Source organism: Notothenia rossii, assembly GCF_949606895.1.
Source record: "Notothenia rossii genome assembly, chromosome: 5".
NCBI lineage: Eukaryota > Metazoa > Chordata > Actinopteri > Perciformes > Nototheniidae > Notothenia > Notothenia rossii.
In genome coordinates this window covers 15,486,626-15,508,148 of record NC_136903.1, presented here as the reverse complement: position 1 = coordinate 15,508,148, position 21,523 = coordinate 15,486,626, and the positions used below count along the sequence as shown (strand labels likewise).

Genomic DNA, 21,523 nt, shown 5'->3' with positions numbered 1-21,523 from the left:
AGATTTCATTTTGCATATTCAATTAACTATAAGCACTTTAAAGATACACTGAAGGCCATTTGTGTGAGTTTTCTTTATTCTTTGTGTCAGTGTTCAGCCTGAAATGTGGACTGATAGAACAAGGACTGGAGCACTTTTAATGAAGAAAATGAGTGCCATGACAACCATTTCCAATATTGGAGTTAAAAGTATAATTTTTTCAGAATCCTTCTAGATGAACAGTAAAATGTACATAAAGTATCAAAGTTAAAGTATTTGTTTGTTGAGTATATCGTTATTGTAATGCACCAATGTGTAAGCCATATTTTAGTATTGTAGCTTGTGAGTATTATCTACATAATATACAGTTTGGTAGTTTAGTCCAGTGGTCCCAACTAAGGCTCGGGCTCCCTTTATAAGGTCACATTTGGTAAAAGAAAAGAAAGAACAAACAACACACTTCTGTTGCACAAATTTGCATTTCTTTTTGTGGATTTTTCTGTAATCTTTGATCCTTTGTAGATATTGGATTACTTCACCTCTTTTGATCTCAAACACAGTTCTGTTGTAGTACTAAATTGTTTTCATGTATCAGCATATCTGCATTTGTAATGAGGCATTCTCTGTGTGTGCAGACATTGAAGGTAATTTGTAACAAAAATCCCAGTCTATGCCACCTGCCCTTAACCAAAGCTCTCCATCACTTCCAGTCTATGCGGTTTTAAATTCAACAGTTACTGTAAGTGCATTAAAAGCTTAAAAACCAAGTCTTTGTGCTTACTAAGAAGCAATCACAGCAGAGGAATGCTGCTGAAACAAGAACATGTCTTCCCGCTCCCTCTTTCAGCTACCGAGCAGAGTCTGTGCCGCTGGAGAATTGGCCAGAGAGGGAATGGAAAAATCCACGGCATTTAGATAAAGCCATGTCATAAAGGCAGCACTAATGAGCCGGAGGTTTTAAGAGAGGGAGAGGAGGAGGAGGAGGAGGAGGGAGGAAATGGTTTACATATGGATTTGAAAGAGCACAGGCATCACAGCTATGTTGTGTATTTAATGAAGCAAAGTACATGCAGCACATGTCTCTCTGCAGCTGTACCACTCCTCTTCCACTGCTGTTTTATATTCTGTGACACTTTTATACATATTTATTTGATCCCAAAAGTGTGTACACGCTGAAAATGATTGTATTAACACACTGTTATGCTACAGTTTTTACTACAGCCACATTAAATCCTCTCCTGAGCAACAATAAACTTCACTCCCCTTACGAAGATTGTAGTTTTAATTAGTGATTAAGGAAAACACAACACCCTTAAACATGTGTTGATGTTTCAGGCCCTTTCAGGTTCATCTACACTTAACAACTCAAATCGTTTTGGTACTTTAGAATGGGGTAGTAGTACTTTTACTCAAGGAAAGAATCTGAATACTTCTTCCACCACTGTTGGAACACAAACCTTTACTTTAGTGTAGGGAACCTTTTTAATTTAACTACCACCTATATCAATCTTTAAGAAAAGCAAATACACTACCTATTTTACTAAAATGTAAAAAAAACAGGGAAAGGATGTGGTCATAAAAATATCTTCTCAGGCACTTGATCAGGATCAAGTTCCTTAAGTGTTGTTTTTGTGTTATTACATTTTACTGGCAGCCCCTCGGTGTCACGGACATTCTTCACTTTGACCACTGAATTAAAAGAGGTGATTTGGTTGTGTGTGGGAAGCACTATTTTATGTGACACATAATTAAGGCAGTTTGGTCTTAATTGCTCTTCAGGCTTTTTCCCACACATCTGTGACTCCCAGTGTGCTGCCTTTTAAAACAAAACAAAAGTACAGAAGATCAACAACAGCATTGCATCAGTTGCAGCTTCTTCTTTTTTTAAATTTTGTTTAATTCGGACCTTGCTTCATCACACTAATTAAGGCCCAGTGGTGCGGCCTACAGGTACACTGCCATGTTTTCATTTAATTGGATTTGATTTTGGGTGGACAAAATGGGGATGTCTGCAGCAAAGGACACAAGATGATGCAAATAATGTTTACCTAAACACAACAGCTGAAAGACAGGACGGGACTCCCCTGTCAGCACAGTCAGAGGAATGTGTTTGTCTACTTCCCTGAAACACAGCCTCCTGTTGCTGCTGCAGGTCATTCAGCTCAGAAGTGACAGCCTGAAGGTTGGACACATGGGGGAGGTCACAAAGACAAGAATATGGGCTGGAAGTGTAAAACGCATCCATGCCAACACTGCTATTAATGCAAAAATATGAAAGTACATGTTGGTATGAACAGCAATTTGCTTATGAAACGTTAACACCAATTTGTCTGTCCCAATATTTCATTAGATTTCTTCGAAGATCAGAAAAACAATAAAAGACAACGCAATAAGTTTCACGCACTATTGGAAATCACAGAGGTTTCGTAAAACTAACGTGCCAAAAACAAGGATTAGCTCAATTGTTTTACACAGATTACAATTTTTAATACACTTTCACTAATGAAACCCCGTTTTTAGGATACAGTGAAAGAAAGTTTACAATTGCTTGCATGCTAATACTAATGAGAACACATTATTAGGAGACGCCAAAAATAGTGATGAGTCCAATAAGAGTTCAGCACTGCCTGCAGCTCTCTGAAATAAGCAAGTTTTAATGTTCAAGAGTAATGCTTAATTATCCATACATGGCCATTTACAAGCATATTGCCACAGGGCTCCGGCTTCACAACGTTCTCCAATCTAATAGAAAATAGCATTATTGCGTGCACTCAGAATTATTCACTGCATTACCCACGATTCATAGCATGTATTAACGCAAGCAATTTCATGCATATGGATACAGTGGGTCTTAGCAGGGGAGCTCCTGATTGCTCTGAAACTAATTTCACAATCATTAGTTTTGGTGGTGGCGTGAGTGACAGAGTGTACTTACCAGATCTCAGAAAATGACAATTTCAACAAGCTTTGTGGAAGAAGTTGTGAAGATTAAAGTCTAATTAAGCTCAGTGTTTAAACTGCACCGTGATTGCACTGTTGTCAGTTAAAGTAAAGCAGTTTAGATTTCTTTTCAACAAGCAAAAAAGGACAAACAAAGAGTAAATTATCATAACTATCTAGTGTCTATCTCTTTTTACATCAATGTCGATAAAATGGAGTCGCAGAGGGGGAGCTCCTTGGTAAATACAGGGCCAAGTGCTTGAGGTGCCGGCCGAACAGAAATGCATTTTTGCCTGGAGGTGAAGTTAATGAATCATAGCCAAGTGCTGCATTCTATCCATATGTAAGAGGAGGAGATATTCTGCAAAGCCTCTGAATCTACTTAATGCGGTTATGGGCCATTGTTCACAATAAACATGTAAATTGTGTTTATGGAATAGCATATAAATCAATGGAGCTGATTCACAAATAAATTATAATCATAGTGAGTGCTAGAGCTCAAACATACACAAACACACATACCCACACACACATGCACATGTCCTTTTTCACATAAAACCAAACAAAAAACATATATTCTTACTATATAATAAGCCTTTTTACATAGGAGAAAGAGCAAAGGTGTTACTAATAACATGGTATTGTTCGAATTTAAATATTCACTAATAATCCAGCGGTTGGAAGAAACTGAGTAGAGGCAGGCTCAGTGGACTAGTGCGCTGAACTTTGAATCAGGGGATAGCAAGTTCGAGTCAAATGCAGTCAGGATGTCGTTGTGTCCCTGGGCAAGACACTTTACCCCAAATTGCTCCTGTGGGGATTGTCCACAGTACTGATATGTAAGTCGCTTTGGATAAAACCGTCTAAGAAGTCACATGTAATTTGCTTAAGCACTCTATTTGAGTAAACCTTTGAGACACTTATACTGAACTGGAGTATTTTTATGTTCTATTATTTTATCCTTCTACTTTACCCCATTAAGAACTATTATGTTATGTCACTGGTTAGACTTACGTTTTAGATAAATAATACAACATAGCCTATAAACAATAGATTGGGAGTATGTAATGTTATAAATTAGTGCAAAGTTGGTCAGTGGCAACAAAGTGACATACACTTGATGATGATCAAAAACGGGAATATAATAATATAATATCATTATTGTGAAATACTTTGACTTCTGGTATATGTAACTGTCTATTTTGACACTAAAGTATGTGATTTTAAAATAATGTGCAATCAGGACTTCACACTGTGGTGTTGATTTTACCTAGGTAAAAGATATGACTTCCACCTCTGCAGTAAACCATGACAGATAGACATTTGACAATCTGCACAATACCTGAAAAATAAAGCAGCTACATGGAATTTAGCTATCAATCGTGTTATGTACTGCCCTTCCAACTGCGAAATGTCAAAATGTATTTTGAATAAAATGCCTAAAGAATAAAGATTTCCTTCAGATTATTAATCAGGTTGGCAGGTAGTAGTCGCATAAACAGTATCAAATGTTGTCACGAAAGTCCAACACAATCATCCCGATCATGTAAGTGTAAAACTGTATGAAGGTTTAGCGTTAGGTGATGTAGTAACATATTTTCTCCACTAGGTGGTGATGTGTTATCTATCTTGTTGAAAGTTGTATTTCATCCAGGGTACCAATTTGTGAATTTCATGGGTTAATGTGATCATTCAAACATATGTCACAGATTTGCTCACAACTTTGAAAACTACATCTGGATAATATTCTAGATAATAATGCAGATTAAGTGAAGAACAACAACCTTAGTATAGTTAACGAAATGCCCTGCACTAAGATATAAGGCACCCTTTATAAAAGGTTTAAATCACTATTTTTTATATAATTAACTGATGCTTTATAGATATAATCCAATCATTTAAAACCAATAATCTGGTTTCTACCTACAGCTAGAATGTTGGTACCCCTTAAATCTATTAAATAAGACATGGGTTCTCCTCTTCTCATAAACTGTCATATTGTCAAGTGTAAATGTTCATTTTATGTTATAAATAAATAGCTTGTTCCAGCTGCTCGGCTAACCTTTCCCAGAAGTGTTACGGCACGACTGTTCATTGGAGGGATCACCCTAAGCCATCAGTTACAACTTTTAAAATCCGTTAATACACGACTTAATATCTGCAGGTGAAAAGAGTAAGGTATCATGTTAGACAAACGCAAAATAAATTAAATACACAGAATGTAGAGAATTATAGTGAGGAGACAGAGGATTGCCCCTCCCTCAAGCCTGTGCTTTGGTTCAGGCCTGAGGGAGGGTGAAAGGAGGGAGGTCACTACGGCCCCAGATTTGTAGGTGCCACTGTCTGTGGAGAGATTGATGGCTGCAAGCAACAGATAACAGCTTTCAGTCTGAAGGGAGATTTAAAAAGGAGGCATAGATTGCAGAGAGAACCGGACCCCACCCAATTTGGGCTGTGCTGAACTGTCTGATTCTAACACACTGCAATTAGCTGCTGAGGCGATTACAGGTTTACAGAGGATAAATATGAGCTACTCTGATCTTTGCATATCATACAATATGCAAACTATCATTTATCCTATATCATTTGGGTTTATGGCAAACTTGTGATCATGGATGATTTAAAATGTGCAGTCATTTCAAAACTTTATAAGAATTCAGTGGTCTTATAACAGTTCAAATGTCCCCTACAATTTGCCCATATGGACACACAAAAGGCAATTTACTCTAATTGCTACTCCATCCTTGTCTAAGTATTGTTGTGACAGCAGCCCAGCTGATCGGGCCCCTGCACACCCTTCCTGCTTGTTTCCCACGTAGCCCATGAGTGCTCCATCACAATGCCATTGTTATCCATCAGATTGTTTGAAGTCATTACTTATTCACACAGCCGTCGTGCCTTTTGTCCGAAATCATTCTTTCTCTGTTTCTAAGACCTTCTCCAGCCTGCTGCGGCCCATCTGCCCCGCTGTCTGACACGTTCTACAACACCCCCCCATTTGTCCCTCACACACGCACACACAGACACACAAACATACACACCGACACGCAGAAACTCTTCACGCCAGCTGTCCAGCTCGGGTCCCCTGGCAGTATAAGGTGCCGGCCCTCGAGCAGATCATCAGAGCACAAGAAAGAAAGAAAGAAAGCTCTCCGGCCTGTTTCCTTAATTATATTTCAAACACTGAATAAGTTAAACAGACTTCTGACCCAACATGTATCCAACAACTTAGATCCTCCAATGTGAACACAACATTGGTATATTCTATATGTATCAATATGTGCTGGCACTATCCTATAAGCAATATTAATTTGAATTAATTTAGTTTAATTAAATGTTTTTATGTCAGACTGACAATTTTCCCTCCTGGCTTCTGGAAACTGTGAATGGTTTACTATTGTATACCATTGTGTAAACAAAATGATTAATCCAGAAAATAATCCACAGATTATTCGATAATGAAAATAGTTGTTATTAGCAGCCTTTATTGTAAGCCCTCAGTGTATACTATTGGTATACTTTTAGATACACAACTGACTGTTTTACATAAAGCTATGAAGTATCCTCAAATAAATAATTTGCAGGTGCTACTGCCAAGATAGCTATAATATTTATATAAGGAGGAAGTAAGAAGCCATGCCAAATACTTTCTTAAAATAGACAGCAGTCATTGATGGAGGTTATAAATAAAGAGAAGGAAAAGGGGGATGCTCCTGGATATGGATATTTATAGCACAGGCACACTGTTTACTGGAGGCAGCAGCCATGCCCATGAGGTGCACTTATCAATAACACCATATAACCCCAAATACCACCAGTGAATGCAAAGTCACCTTCCTCTTCCATGTCTGGAAAGATGCATCCGTGGTGAAATAAAATCACTTTTATGAGGGGATGAAAGGGATTAGTTCTAAGGGTCTTCTATTTATGGACACAGTAAATGTAAAACTTGGATCACTTTTCAGTCTTGTCACATCTCTGATTACAACATTTTTTCCATTTCTTACTTCTTGAGTTATGAGTTGGCTGTGTTGAATAGATGCAAAAACCAACAGGCTTTAAATAACTGGCAATGATAACCTGCATCAAAGAAAAATATAATACAAAATGTAATTAAATTAATAAAAAAACATATTGTTTCTGAATAAAAGAAAATCATCACTACCCAGTTTTGTAACTATATAGTTTATCACAGATAACTGTGTTATCACTGCATGTAGCTTAATTATTTTGACTGAATTTAGAAATCCTGACTTTATAAGTCGAAAAAGTGATGATGCATTTATATTGCTGCACATAATAAATATTGAATGAATGGATTGAAATGAATTTTCAATTTAGTTGTGGTGTAATGTGTTGAAAAATAGTCTTGCTACACTTGGTGGGTGCAGGTGGAGGACAGAGCAGCTGACGGAGGAGCAGGAGGAGGGGCAGAGAGACAGCCGGGCTCAGGAGCTGCTCCCCCCGACAGAAGGACCACTTAATCGGACTGAGCCAGCGACGCACGCCGCTGCTGCTGCTGCTGCTGCTGCTGCTGCTGATGCTGATGAGTCCCCGGCAGAGACCCGTCTGTCTGGGAGTTTAGCTAGCTAAGCTAACTAGCTATCTTAGTTGTTGTTATATAAACGGATAACTGTACTGTTAACAATTTTGGCAACTGAACCAGAGAACTGAAACTAATTGTGTAGGTTGCAATTTAAAATGTCTATATTGCCGTTCACACCTCCAATCGTGAAGAGGCTTCTTGGCTGGAAGAAGGGAGAGCAGAACGGGCAAGAGGAGAAATGGTGCGAAAAGGCTGTCAAAAGTCTTGTGAAGAAGTTGAAAAAGACAGGGCAATTAGACGAGTTGGAAAAAGCCATCACAACACAGAATGTCAACACGAAATGCATAACCATACCCAGGTAAGGACACAAACACAGCTAACTAGCTGCCTCACAGTTGACTAAGCTAAGCAAGCTAATGCTGATGACAGCTAACGGTAGCTTAGTAGCTTGCTAGTTAGCTTAAGCTAATATTAGAAGCATTATACCTTTTTTTTGTGCAGCAGTATAATGTGTTACATTGTTAACGTTAAACTTGACAAATTAATCAACAACTTAGCTGATAAAGAGAACATATGTGATTGTATTCAGTGGGGTTTGCGTGCATTGTTAGTTAGCTCAGGCTATAAACAATCATATATGTGAGCTAACATTAGCTGATACATGCAACCTGCTAGCTTTTCAGGTTGTTGTGTTAACAGGTAATTACCAATTGGAATTGTATTAGTCTGACATACCGATATATTATAACTGTGTTACGTCTATTGCAGTAGAGTTAGTTTTATAAAGTATCACTTAACGTTGCTAAGACTGATGCCCCTCTGCATGTATGTCTGTTGTGTCATATTATATCGTTTGTTTGCACAACTAGTATGACCAGTAGACCAGCTTTAACAAATCAAGCAACTGAAGGAATGTGATGAACATATGGGGTAAAAAAGTCTTAAGTTTCACCTGCTGATATGGTAGCTGTGGTAAATATAGTGCCACATAAACAAGTGTGTCCTCAAGTGTGATGATCAGGAGCAGAAGGGCTGGTTTGGCTGAACAGAGGTCATCTCAACATTTAAAAGGATGTTTAGACTGAGACAGTGTGTATTCTGGGAGAGTTGGAATAAGGGCTCAGTTTGGGATTCTCCATATGGGCCTTCTAAACTCAGAAATTCAGATATGATCAATATGAGGTAGATGTTTTGGGAGTTGTGCAGGAAAGTGCATACAGGTTTTATTCTCAGTGGACTGAATTGGTTGACAGATGGCAATCAAATAGTTTGCAGTGTAGTTACACTGACTTAAATCTTCAGTTTAGTGTTAGCCTTAAATCTTCCAAATCAGTTGACCTATCCAGATGTGAAAATGTAAAATAAAAATAAAATGTGTTACCAAACTCAATGATAACTTGGATAAGAGACATAACAACGTCGTAGAGTAGACTGCAAATACATAATCAATTCTTCATTGTGAACTATTGCTTGTGTTGAAACAATGTATATTTCTCAATAACTCTAAAAAGCAATAGCGTGGGCCACTGTTTGGATTGTGGTTCAACCTCGACGGGTCCTGAGACTGTTGTCCTGAGGCACCAAACTGCCTTAATCTCCCTGGTACTGTTACTACCTGTCCCATTTAGCTTGGGGAGCTTGTTGTATTCTTTTGTTCATCTCTTTTATGCCTTAACGTCTGTGATATCTATGGCTGAATGCATTATGTTTTTCGATCCCCTGGTGTCATCCTCGTGGATGTGATATCTCATGAACAGTAGACAACATCCATTTCTCCGTGCTTGAACATTTGAAAAGTTCTTTACCAATTTGCCTTGTAGATTAAAAAAAAGGGAATTGTAATTTGTTATTGCAGGTGTCTCTTGTCATTGAGATGAGTCAGGGCTGCTCATTGTAGTCTGTGCTCTTGATGGAATGCTTCTGTAAGTCAGTAATGTCCGCAATGTCACAAAACACGTCAATTCAAGTCGTAAATAAGCGATGCATAATTCTGAGGCCTATTTAGATCAGTACTAAATCACAGTTTTGACAGGGACATTAGCCATTAATTATTTTCTTCCTGCTTTTCATCATGCCAAATAAATCGCACCAAAATTTTCAATTTAAATGTCATTGCCATGCATGTTATTTCCTCCGAGACATAATGATAACAAAGTAACGTTGCTTTAAGTTTTCTTGATTATGATATTTGGATTTCCTACTGTAAGTTGCCTTGTTGGTCACCTTGGAACCAGCACAAAGCTAGCATTAAGCAGTTCATTTTAAACCCCAAGTCCTCTCTGACATACTTCACAGGAGGCCATGCCATGGTAAAGAATGAAACCCAAATGTTTCTCCTCTGACAGCTCAACAATGAGCTGAACTGTTGTTGAGTTGGAAGAAAGCCATCACCACACTGAGCTGTATGTGAGGGGAGAGGTCCGGGATCTGTTACAGTCCTCGCTTTCCTTTTTTGGTCATTTGAGTTTCATGGCATATTAAGGGTCTCAGTGGCATATAGCTTTGTCAGCATTGTCAAACAGCTCTCTTTACAGGCACGACCATTTTTTAAATAAAGTTTGACAGTATCACATTATAATTAAAGATCCACTTTGACCATGTTTTATTTAAATGAAAAACATGTTCCATTTAATCAGTATTAAACTAATTCTGTCGATTTGTAATAGCCTTTTTTTACGTGTCAGAAATTGTTATTTGGAATATCGGGTTATTGTCGGATGGTTCGGACGGCAGATAGTTCCCTCCATGGTGCTGTTGTGTGGAAAAGGGCTGGTGGATTTGTTGGAATATCTGAAAAAAAATTAACTTGTGTGAGATAAGTCAAATGTTTTAATGTTCTGCCCTATGTTGATATATCTATTTACTAGAAAATCTTATAATTTAAAAAAGATATTGACAATAACTGAGCAGAGTCTAGAGCAATGCATCACATGGATTGATTCAATTCAATCAGCATGTCCCACTACAGTCTTTTTGGTGGTCTCTTTCAGGTCTTTGGATGGGCGTCTCCAGGTGTCCCACAGAAAGGGTCTTCCTCATGTGATCTACTGTCGCCTGTGGCGCTGGCCAGACCTGCAGTCCCACCATGAGCTGAGGGCTGTGGACCACTGTGAATATGCCTTCCACACCAAGAAGGATGAGGTCTGCGTCAACCCTTACCATTACCAGAGGGTGGAGACACCAAGTGAGTGCAGTTAATTGCTACACTTCACTAATTACTGTATTTAAAATAATGCTTTGGCTATGTTGATAGAGAACTTGTGCTTAAAGAAAGTGTCTGTGTGTCTCCAGTTTTGCCTCCTGTCTTAGTACCACGACACACAGATATCCCTGAAGAGTTCCCTTCGTTGGATGACTACAGCCCATCCATCCCGGAGAACACCAACTTTCCTGCTGGCATTGAGCCCCAGAGTAACTATATTCCCGGTGAGGAGGACAGCGTCATTATTTCAACACAGAACTTAAAAGTCTCTCAGGATTGATTTTTTTGATTTTTTACAAGATTGTGCCTAACATTTCTACACACACACAATGCAGTAAAGGATGTATTACTTCACAAAAACTTGTTTTAGCATTTGAAAACGTGTCAAACATTTGAAATGCTCAGTTCTTCACATGTGTCTGTGTTTGCTTGTGTGTTTGCTAGAAACCCCCCCACCAGGGTATCTGAGTGAGGATGGTGAGACAAATGATCACCAGCTCAACCACAGCATGGACACAGGTGAGTCACATGAACATACACACAACACAAGCTCGTCCTGTTCTCATTATGCCTTATCAGGATCATGAACCAAACCTCTATGGCCACTCTATTTCAGGTTCACCCAGCCTGTCGCCCAATCCTGTGTCACCCACAACCACCAATCTTGGTAAGCAAAACCACGGGGGTCAGCTTGACTTATAGAGCATATCATTCATTATCTGGTTAGTAGAACTGACATTATGCAAGGTATACTATTATGTATACCGTGGCCTTTTTCAACAAACTGGCATTTGTATCAGTCATTACTAGGTTACACATTTTGCTCTTGCTTTTGTTTGCTTATCACCATTTTTAGCATCAAACAGGTTTGAATTTCGATTTGCACAGTTGTCATTGGTTGTGCATGAATAATTGTGTATTCGTTACACAAGGCTAAACCATTAGCTAAACCACTGAACCCTCAACTGTGACTGTCATTACCTTCAGTTAAACGCTGGTGCAACAACTTGAAATGTCAATAGAAACATCTGCGTAAGAGTTGCCTAGATAAACTGTTGTGCTACTGGAAAGATAGCAGGACATAAAGGGCTTCATGGAAGTAGGGCTGGCCATATGGACAAATATGTCATATCTCAAAATGACCAAATACCTCAATATTGGTGTTGCAGCAATTTTGTAGGGTGGACTATCGGTTATTTTATATTTGCATATTGGGATTTTTGATAAATAATCATCAGTAATGTGGATATAATGACTTGAAGACACATAATACATTAGAAAATGACATTCTTTTTTTTATGTACTGTAATGCAGACTTTAATACCAGCATAAAATGTATGCCATATTACAGTATTTAGATTCAAAGCAAACATGGTATCCAGTACAGTATCACAAAATCAATATATGAGCGATATATTGCCCAGCCCTACTTGGAGGTTCATCTTTATTTGCACGCAAGCAGTATGTAGTTGTGACTGAAAGATCATATATATATATATAAAACCCATACTTCAGACCTTTTGAATCTGAATCGTCCTACAACAATAGTCCTTCCTACCTAACTGGACACGATGACAACTATAGTAGTCCACAAAATATTTATAATATTCTTGTAGGGGTTAGCGTGTGTGAGGGAGACAGATGAGCAACGCACAGGAGCAGTGTACAGCGTCTGGGAGGCATGGCCTCAGGACAGTAACAGAGTAATCGTGGTATGAATGCAGCTTTTGTCCATGGTCTGTCCTTGTCTGTGAAGAGGCCAGCAGCAGACAGCTCAAGGTAATGCAATAATAATATTCGGTTGCCAGGTTATTCTATCTATATGGAAAGCCACCAGAAGGTCATCGTTAAAAAATAAACATGTACGTCATGTCTTGGCCATTCCTGGCTGGGGCCATGAGGGTCGTGGGAAAGAGCTTTTGAAGATAAATCAAAGGGGAACGTTATCAGTTGTGTGCATCTTCATAATCAAATGGTTGTTTGACCACAAAGCAGTAACTGTTCTCATGAATTGCTAAATGTTTTCTCATAGACTGGAGCTTGTATCTCAGCTAATGTCTCCAATCTCGCTCTGTTCACACAGACTTACAACCTGTGACGTACTGCGAGTCTGCCTTCTGGTGCTCTATCTCCTACTATGAGCTGAACCAACGTGTAGGAGAGACCTTCCACGCGTCCCAGCCCTCCCTCACAGTGGACGGCTTCACAGACCCGTCCAACTCTGAACGCTTCTGCCTGGGTCTGCTGTCCAACGTCAACCGCAACTCAGCCGTAGAGCTCACACGCAGACACATAGGTACTCTTCTTATTTCAAAGCAACCACATGAGCTCCGATCTCATTTTCTTTCTATATTTGAACTTGACGTGATCAGTAGGTAGGTATGCGCTGAGCCAATATCTTCTCTCTTCCTCTTCCAGGAAGGGGCGTGCGGTTGTACTACATTGGTGGAGAGGTGTTTGCAGAGTGTCTCAGTGACAGCTCCATCTTTGTCCAGAGTCCCAACTGCAACCAGCGCTATGGCTGGCATCCTGCCACCGTCTGCAAAATACCCCCAGGTTAGCATGAGAGGGTAATCACAAACTCCATAGGCAATGACCAAAGCAAAGCAACAAGTTCTATCAAAGCCTTAAAATAAATGGTTTTCTTTGCAGGCTGCAACCTGAAGATCTTCAACAACCAGGAGTTTGCTGCTCTGCTCGCTCAGTCAGTTAACCAGGGCTTCGAGGCCGTCTACCAACTCACCAGGATGTGCACCATCCGCATGAGTTTTGTAAAGGGTTGGGGAGCTGAGTACAGGTAAATAAATACATTTCAAACAAATTAAGAAAATTATAATTATATAACAATTACAATAATATGAATACATTAGTTGTTTCTTAAATATACATGTTATTGACCAATATGTGTTTTTAATGCAACTATATAAGGCTTAGAAAATAGTGCAGAAGGCGTTGAAGTCAACCAGTTCAAATGTAGTGCGAGTAAGTTGCTAAGACAAATATATAATGTGCTGCTTGCCATATTAGAATGATTCAAATGTTTTCAAATGTTTATAAAAGTAATTTCAGTATAAGAAAAGGGCAGCAACTTTTGTCAATTCAGAATTTCTTATTTTTTTGTAATATAGTGCGCTAGACTTAAAGCAGTGGGCAAAAGTACAATTTAACTGACCCAACAACTGACTCTAACCTTCCACATCAACATAGCTTTTTTCCTTTCCTCTCTCTTTGTGAACTTTGTACTTGGATAAACCCAAAGTAATAAGTAATCCCGAGGGAGTGGGGGGAGACAGGGAATTTAAGGGGGTCTTAAGCGGGCCCTCTGCGAACCTGCCCTTCTCTTCAGGGTTCGAACATGTCATTCTGCAGACACAACTGCACATAAAGCAGTTAACAGCCAAGAGTAGACACGCTATGTCCCTTTCTCTTCTCGCCTCTACACTTAACCTTCTATTTTGTTTTTGTTAGTAGTGTAAAAACCCTATCCCTAGTTAAGTGTTTAATTAGCGGTTCCTATTTCAGCTTTAAAGGGTGGAATAAAGCTTCTGCCTCAACACACAGTCCACATGTTGTCTTTGTCCCAGCCTGTTATAAGTTATCAGTAAACATTTGGTTTATGTGCTCTTCTTGCTTTCATGAGTGTGTTGCACAACCTACGTATACGACATGAAAGTGTCATTAAGCTGTGTGCCCCGAGTTTCAGAATAAAAGGGGACCTGGGTTGCGGTTCAATAGTCCAAAAATCAGCTCCTAACCCTGTCGTTTATCCCTTGACCTCTGTGTGAAACGTCACGGGGTTAAGGGATAGTGGATAGGAGATTTCAAAAGGACTTAGAAGAGTACTTTAGAGAATCCGAATGCACTTTCACTATCCAACGTGTTTATGATGCGCCAGCGGACGTCATAAATGTGCGTCTGCTGCTGTGGGGAAACTATGGAAACTACATTTTTCTATAGAGCGGACTACAACATGGATGTATAATAAGAACGAGAGACCCTGCACCGTGCTCTGATGCTGTTGCTTTATGCTTTATGAACGTGGAAAACAGAGAAACATATTCTTCATGACCAAAGTTGGAATTGAAGTACAAAGGAAAGTGAAACTTATGCTCGTCACCCTCTCCCTCCGGTCCACATTAATACAAATGATCCCAATACGTATGATTGTATGAAAATATCTTAAAATCAATACAAATATATTTATTATAAACGTTAGTCCTTAACATCTATCACTGTGTCACCATTCAAACATCTTTTAAAAGTTGAACACACCCCACAGCTCAGTAAAGACTGTGAAATGTTGACTTTGTTTGATCATTTCAGTAAAAACTAACGTTTATATTTCTCTTTTTGATTATAATACTGATGAACGTTCAAAACAAAGCACTTTGGCAAGTTACCACATACGTTTTAAAATGCTTAATAAGCACCGTAACTTTCATGATATCATTTCTCGGTCATAATCGGTTGTTTCCGTGAACAGCCGACTTGAGTGACGGCAAATGCTGCAGCCGCCCGCAAGGCATTGTGGGCCAGCATTTTCTCCTCTCCTTTCCAGTGGTTCCTAAGCTAAAGGAGGTTATAAAGGAAGTTTGAAACCTCCTTTCCTATCATCTAGACAATTTGAACGGCACTTATCATGGCTGCCACTGACGTACTTCCGGGTCATTTCACTCGGTTAGGAAGGTTCCTAAGCTAAATGGACTATTGGACCGCAACCAGGGCCTTGACGTTTAGGGTCAGGACAATTTACATCAGTTTTGGGGGTTTAGAAAAAAATCAAGGGGTGTTGTGCAGGGAAGGTAGCAGACTTGAAAAGGAAGAGGAGGGAGATGGGGGAGGGGCTGCTGTGAGTCGGCAAGAGAGGGTTGAGTAACGAAGCAAGAATGCGGCAGGCATGCATTGGTGAGGGGGACATGGAGTGGGAGCTGAACACATTTCAGACACCCATTGCAAGGGGGATTCCCACTGAAGCATGAGTGCTGCATGTTATATATATATTTCTGGCAACACCTTGGAGGAAAGCATCTCTGATAGAAACTTCAATGACTTCAGAAATAGCCTGTAGAGTTGGCTTGAGTGTCAGAGCCATCCAAGGCAAGACATATTGAGTGTTGTATCTATGCATTGGCTATAAGGGAGTTTCATTAATAATGTCAAGCTCTTAGTACCAACACACTGTGCTGCCCTCTCCTTCCCTACAGGCGTCAGACAGTGACCAGCACCCCCTGCTGGATAGAGCTGCATCTCAACGGCCCGCTGCAGTGGCTGGACAAGGTCCTCACACAGATGGGATCTCCCAGCATCCACTGCTCCAGTGTGTCCTAGGAGCAGCCCATGCTTCCCAGAAACCCTCCTTCCCAATACCACACTTAATCACAAACCACATAGGGAAACCCCAGCGTCTCTCCGAGATAATATGGAAAGAGACACCATTCATCACTCTCCTCCATCGCTGTCTCTAACATTTCACCTCACATCGATAGCACTTTCCTCCGTACCGTGTAGTGTCTCCATTTGATGGTTATTTTAGGACTTGTGCACTGTCTTGTTTTCATGTGTTCAACCACAGGGTATTTGCAATAGGTTTCAAAAGACTTAATCATTATTCATTCAGACATCACGTCTATGCTGTGCTCTAATTTTGATTATAAAGGAGATTGAAATGTTTGATCCAAAGTTATGGTACAGTTTGGTCACCTTTTTAACATGTTTCAAAACATTTGATTCTATGAATTAGCTAAATGATGCTATCCTCACTGGTGTTTCAGTGTCCCAGTACCACTCTTTGTAATCACTGAATTAGGAGGCTTATTTATCATCGAACCATAAATTAACATGGAAAATGTCATTCTGAGTAGTGATTACATAGAATATATTTAATTAATATCTTAAGTACAAGGTACTTTGCCCATATTGATTTATCTGTAGGTAATGAAGTGACAATTATTTGATTGCTCATGTAATTGGAATTTTCTCTATTTTAAACAAAATATAGACATTAGCACGATTGTTTCTTGAAAAGAACCCTTGTATGAAAACTATTTTGCTCAATGAAAGAGACATTTTATAAGTTATTTTTGCATACTGTCCTGCATGGAAATATATATTTTGTATTGCCTCGATATAATTGTACATAAATATTTATAGCTTGTGATTTCTTGTAGTTGTGCAGTGCTTGAAACAGTGGACCTGATTGACCTCTGGCATGAGTAGATTCACATAAACACTTTGCTTTAATGACCCAAACCCTGGCCTGCTTGAATGCAGGCTTTTTCAAACCTGGGTCAACTGGATCTTAACTGTGACACGTAGGATTACTTTACCAGCTATTACTGATATTCATATTGTGGACATAGACTATGACTTACAGTTTGAGTGATCATAATGAATTGGTTGAATGTAGATTGTGTGACCTCAGTGTGAGGGGTGCTCACCAGCAGCAACATGGCTGTGGTTTATCCATAGATGGCATGTAGAGTAAAAACATTATTGCAGATTTCTTCACATATTACCAACTGTTAGCCAGTAGTACACGATGCTCATTGTTGGTAAATAATGCACTTCCAATTGACTGTGTTGATCAGTGTACAGCTTAAGTTCTCGTGGTAATTTGCTTGTCCAGTGAATACTCATATTACATGTACATTGCTACAATATTAGGCATGTGTAATATGCTCGATTTCCTTGGTCATTGTCTCTGAAGCCACCATGTTTACCCTGCACTTACTTACGGTACACAAGACTGAGTCACCATGTCATCTATTTTAGATTGTTACACGGTGGTAAACGCAAATACTGTAAACTACAGTGCATTGGGTAGTTGGTAGATCTGTATCAGTACTTTTGTTCCTTGATATTCTTAGTTGGTGGTTTTTGTTCCAAGTCTTATGTACATGTTTTTTCATGTATGCTATTTGTTCTCAAATGACCATTGTTTTGTTAACTGTGAAAATAATTTAATAAATTGCAATTGAGTAAAAAGATGTCAAGTCAATGCTCAACACTCTTACTTACTATCTACAATGTCCAATACAGCCCAGTGATTGATTATTGTCCAGTTTCGGTGCTGAAAGAGGTTTTTTTCTGATCTGTGAATGAGTCTAAGGATGAGGTGAGCTGTGTGTACTAGGGCTGCTCAATTAATCGTATTTTAATCGCGATTACGGCTTGCAACGATTACGAAAACGTAATCGAAATAAAACGATTATTTTTTTATAATTATTTTGGTTTTTCAGTTAAATTATACTTAAAGTTTAGGGTAATCAACTGTTAAAAACATATTGTTCACATTTTTTTAATCGCATTTAATAATTGCAATTACAATTATTGACTTAAATAATCGAGATTATGATTTTTGCCATAATTGAGCAGCCCTAGTGTGTACCCAAGTGAAACAGTCTTCTGCTTACAATAAATGTGCCACAGTCACAAAGGAGAACAACATTAAAATCAAATGTTTATGTTGATTCAACAGAATGTGCATTAAATGTCTTACAACTCTAGGGATAAGGCACATTATGTCACTTGCAAATATATGTGACAACAGTACCCAAGGAACATACACATAAAATCAAAGACCACATCATTATTTTTTAAATGATTTTCCCACTGCGACACCAACATGTGCTGATGTCCATTCTGACCTTATAGCATAGTATAGAGATGGACCCAGGGCTTGGATAACTTCTTTCCCTTATCAAAATATTCAACTGCTTTTCATTACACACCAGTATTGCAATCATTTCTTTTTAAGAATCACACCTTTCTAAACATGACAATGCCTTCTGTATAGTCTGTAAGCATATCCACCTTCCTGGTACAAGAAGCAAGTCAAAGGGTGCCGGATCTTATTGGAGCCCCATGAAAGGAGGGGGACCAGGAGAAAAGAGACACAGGATGCTGCTTTTAGCTTTCCTCTCCCGATGATAACCCGTCTATGTCATCATCATCATCATCATCACCACCGATGGCCGTCCAAAACGCTTTTGCTACCTGGAAACAAGATTTAGTGTAAATAGTAATAAAGTTTACATAAACATGTTGAGTTACACAATTGATTAAGTCAAACAAGAGATCTAACTAAAACATAGCTACTGAAACGTTTCATATTTCATCTAATCTGACAAGGATGGGAAGTGGTGAAGACACTATTTGTTTGTGATTCACAATATCATGGAAGACGATAAATACTTTATACATCCAGGATACACAGATTAAGAACATGAACAGGTGCTAGTCTTTGTGTCTTGTTATATTAATACAGTGGCTTACCTTCTCTGCATGCACCTTCCTCTGCTCATGGGGTAATGAGGAAGCTTTGTCTGCAAGTTCGAAATGAGAGAAAACAAAAACAGCATGAACGGCGTCAGCTGTAGACATAGAAGCAGGGTACAAACATCCTGCAAGTTGTACATGCCCTTTTTGTTCCCCAATTACCTTTCATCTCTTTTAATTTGGAAAAGAGACGTTCAAAGTTATCCATATCTACATCTCCAGCTGTTAGATTGGCAAGTTCCTGGATGTCCAAATCAGTCATTGAATCTGAGGGGATCACCAAAAGAGAATATTAACTTAACATTTAATACAACTTTTAATCAGTCAGATACTGATGTTTTGGGTGAACATAGCAGAGAAAAGTGTGCCAGCAGGAGTTCAAATGTATGGGAAAAAAGATTGTATGAGGAGTTAACTTACCAACTACTGTTTCCACCTGCGTTTCTGTGTTGGAAGTACTTTCTGTCTGGTTGGGTTCTTCACTAACAACTGAGCCCTCTACTGGCAAGCTGGAAGACTGCTATAGAAAACGAGCTAGGGTTAGCATGCCTTATCAAACACGGCGTGAACATTACATTTAAGTGAAAATGGATTGATGAAACACAACAATTAATAAGAATACATTGAAAGATAATAACAAATATAAGTGAAATTAAGATCAATTGAATTGAATAGTGAAACAACAACTGACCTGTGGTTCTTGACAGCTGCGTGGGTTGTTGTGTCTGGCAGCCACCAAACTACTCATCAGACCAAAGCCCTGGTTGTGCCCTATCCAATAGAGGTGACCCGATACCAGTTATATTAAATAGTCTGGGGAACATGGAATAGGATATTGTAATGTTGTTGTCATCTCACCATCCTTCATCTCCACACTGGACCACACATTGGCATTGAGAGCCTGAACAATTCTCTTTACTCCAGTGGATTCTGGAAAGTCATCTGATCAGACAGCAAAGACCATGTGTATGAGTACAATACAATTATTCAACATGTGAAGAAAGGTTATACAAGTGTATGCAATTTCATTGGAATTCCTGCTTTCTTTAAAACTCACCATCCTCATCTGGCAACTCCTGAGGATTGAGCTCCACCAGCTCAAAGGCATGAGCCAAACACCACTGCTGTGCTTCATGTCTGGTGACCCCTTGAATATAAATGACATTTCAAAAGCATGTAGTGGACTGCTAAATTGTATTCGATTGCTTTCTGCAGGCTAAAGACATCATAAAATGGTCGTAAAAAGTTGGAGTACTAACCTGTTTCACAGACTCTGTCACACACCAGGATGAGCACCTCTGGAGTAAGATCTTCCACCACTGATATCCAAGTATGTAGTTTTTCTAGACCATCCTTCTGTAAACACCATGCACACATAATAATCATTACACATGTATCACAGGATATACTGTTGAGATGATGATTAAAGTATTACTCACGTACCACTGTACTGTCGAAATAAGCGATGAAAGCCTGCATGGACTGTGCAATCTCCGATGACATTTGAAAGGGGCTTGGCACAACACATAGCCTGACATCCGCTGTATAATATTTGTTGTTGATGATCCATGGATACCAGGCTACTGATTCTTCTTGCTTGATCGGCTCTGGCAAAGTATCCGGAGTAATGATCTCTGAGGATGTAATAAATGAGACACAAATAGAGACATTAGATTAGATCAACCTGGTTTCATTTGGTCTAGACGCTAAGAAAGATGAATGCAACCTCCTTCAGCTCCTATTTATGTATCACCACAACAACAAATAAATCCCTAACTAGCTTAACAACCTCAGACATGTGGTTATTAACCTGCATTAGCAACATACTGACTGTTCCAGATGTCATGTATTATGCTAAGAGTATGTTAGCTTTGTTTAACGTTAGCCAGTTTGCTAAATCCTGCACATTGAGATGAGCTAAACTTACGTTTTATCAGCTCCACTTCTTTAAAGCTGCTGTCACAGCTTGTGATGAGCACACATGGAATAGTAATCTCCGTTTCTTCTTCTGAATCTGACATTTTTGCACTATTTAGGACAAGCTTCTTCAGCTGCTAGCTTTGCCTGACGTTGGTAACCTTTCAACTCTTACTGAGCCGCAGTAACGGTCACTTCCGGTGCAAAGAAAAAACAAGTTATCTTTTTTCTTTTTACCACAGCTTTTGATACAATTAAATGTTTTTCCATTAGGTAATTGTATGTCCTGATGAGGATACTAAATATTGATTTTGTGTTAAGAGCAGCATTGGCACTTATTGTACTGGCCGCGTTCACACCGCAGTACTTTTGAAACTTTTGACACTCTTATTCAACTCATTTTATTTTCGGGAAAATGTCACATTCAAGGAGAAATAGACTGAGTATGAACCAAATGTTGCACATCTTACATTTTCTACTTAAAATTACAACAATATTGCACCACTATTAAACATATTAAAAATAAGAAGGCAAACAAAACCAAAAATATGTTTTAGACTGTATATTTACCTATGTACCCCTGAAGTCAATGTTTTGTGTGTATATAATGTTTGATATAAGATTTTAATAATGTACATATAATATAAGTACAATATTAATAT

At 38.9% G+C, this 21,523-nt stretch overlaps 2 protein-coding genes across 4 annotated transcripts; one reads left to right on the top strand and one right to left on the bottom strand.

Moving 5' to 3' along the window:
• Positions 1–7,310: 7,310 nt before the first annotated feature.
• On the top strand, positions 7,311–17,651 carry smad3b (SMAD family member 3b). Its single transcript, XM_079684678.1, has 9 exons — positions 7,311–7,823; positions 10,456–10,649; positions 10,757–10,891; positions 11,112–11,186; positions 11,284–11,334; positions 12,751–12,963; positions 13,086–13,223; positions 13,320–13,464; positions 15,872–17,651. The coding sequence occupies exons 1-9, from the start codon at positions 7,621–7,623 to the stop codon at positions 15,993–15,995; spliced, it is 1,278 nt and encodes a 425-aa protein (XP_079540804.1). The 5' UTR covers positions 7,311–7,620; the 3' UTR covers positions 15,996–17,651.
• A 462-nt stretch (positions 17,652–18,113) lies between these two features.
• Positions 18,114–21,044, bottom strand: aagab (alpha and gamma adaptin binding protein). Of its 3 annotated transcripts, none has more exons than XM_079684680.1 (10): positions 20,872–21,044; positions 20,388–20,578; positions 20,204–20,300; positions 20,002–20,091; positions 19,803–19,886; positions 19,636–19,715; positions 19,365–19,464; positions 19,107–19,211; positions 18,942–18,991; positions 18,114–18,662 (listed from the first exon to the last, which is right to left on the bottom strand). In XM_079684680.1, exons 1-10 carry the CDS (start codon positions 20,963–20,965, stop codon positions 18,576–18,578), a joined length of 978 nt encoding a protein of 325 aa, XP_079540806.1. In that variant the 5' UTR covers positions 20,966–21,044; the 3' UTR covers positions 18,114–18,575. The 3 variants fall into 3 exon arrangements, with proteins under 3 accessions (XP_079540806.1, XP_079540805.1, XP_079540807.1); XM_079684679.1 differs by having other exon boundaries at positions 18,942–19,001; positions 19,108–19,211; XM_079684681.1 differs by having other exon boundaries at positions 19,365–19,461.
• Between the last annotated feature and the right edge of the window lie 479 nt (positions 21,045–21,523).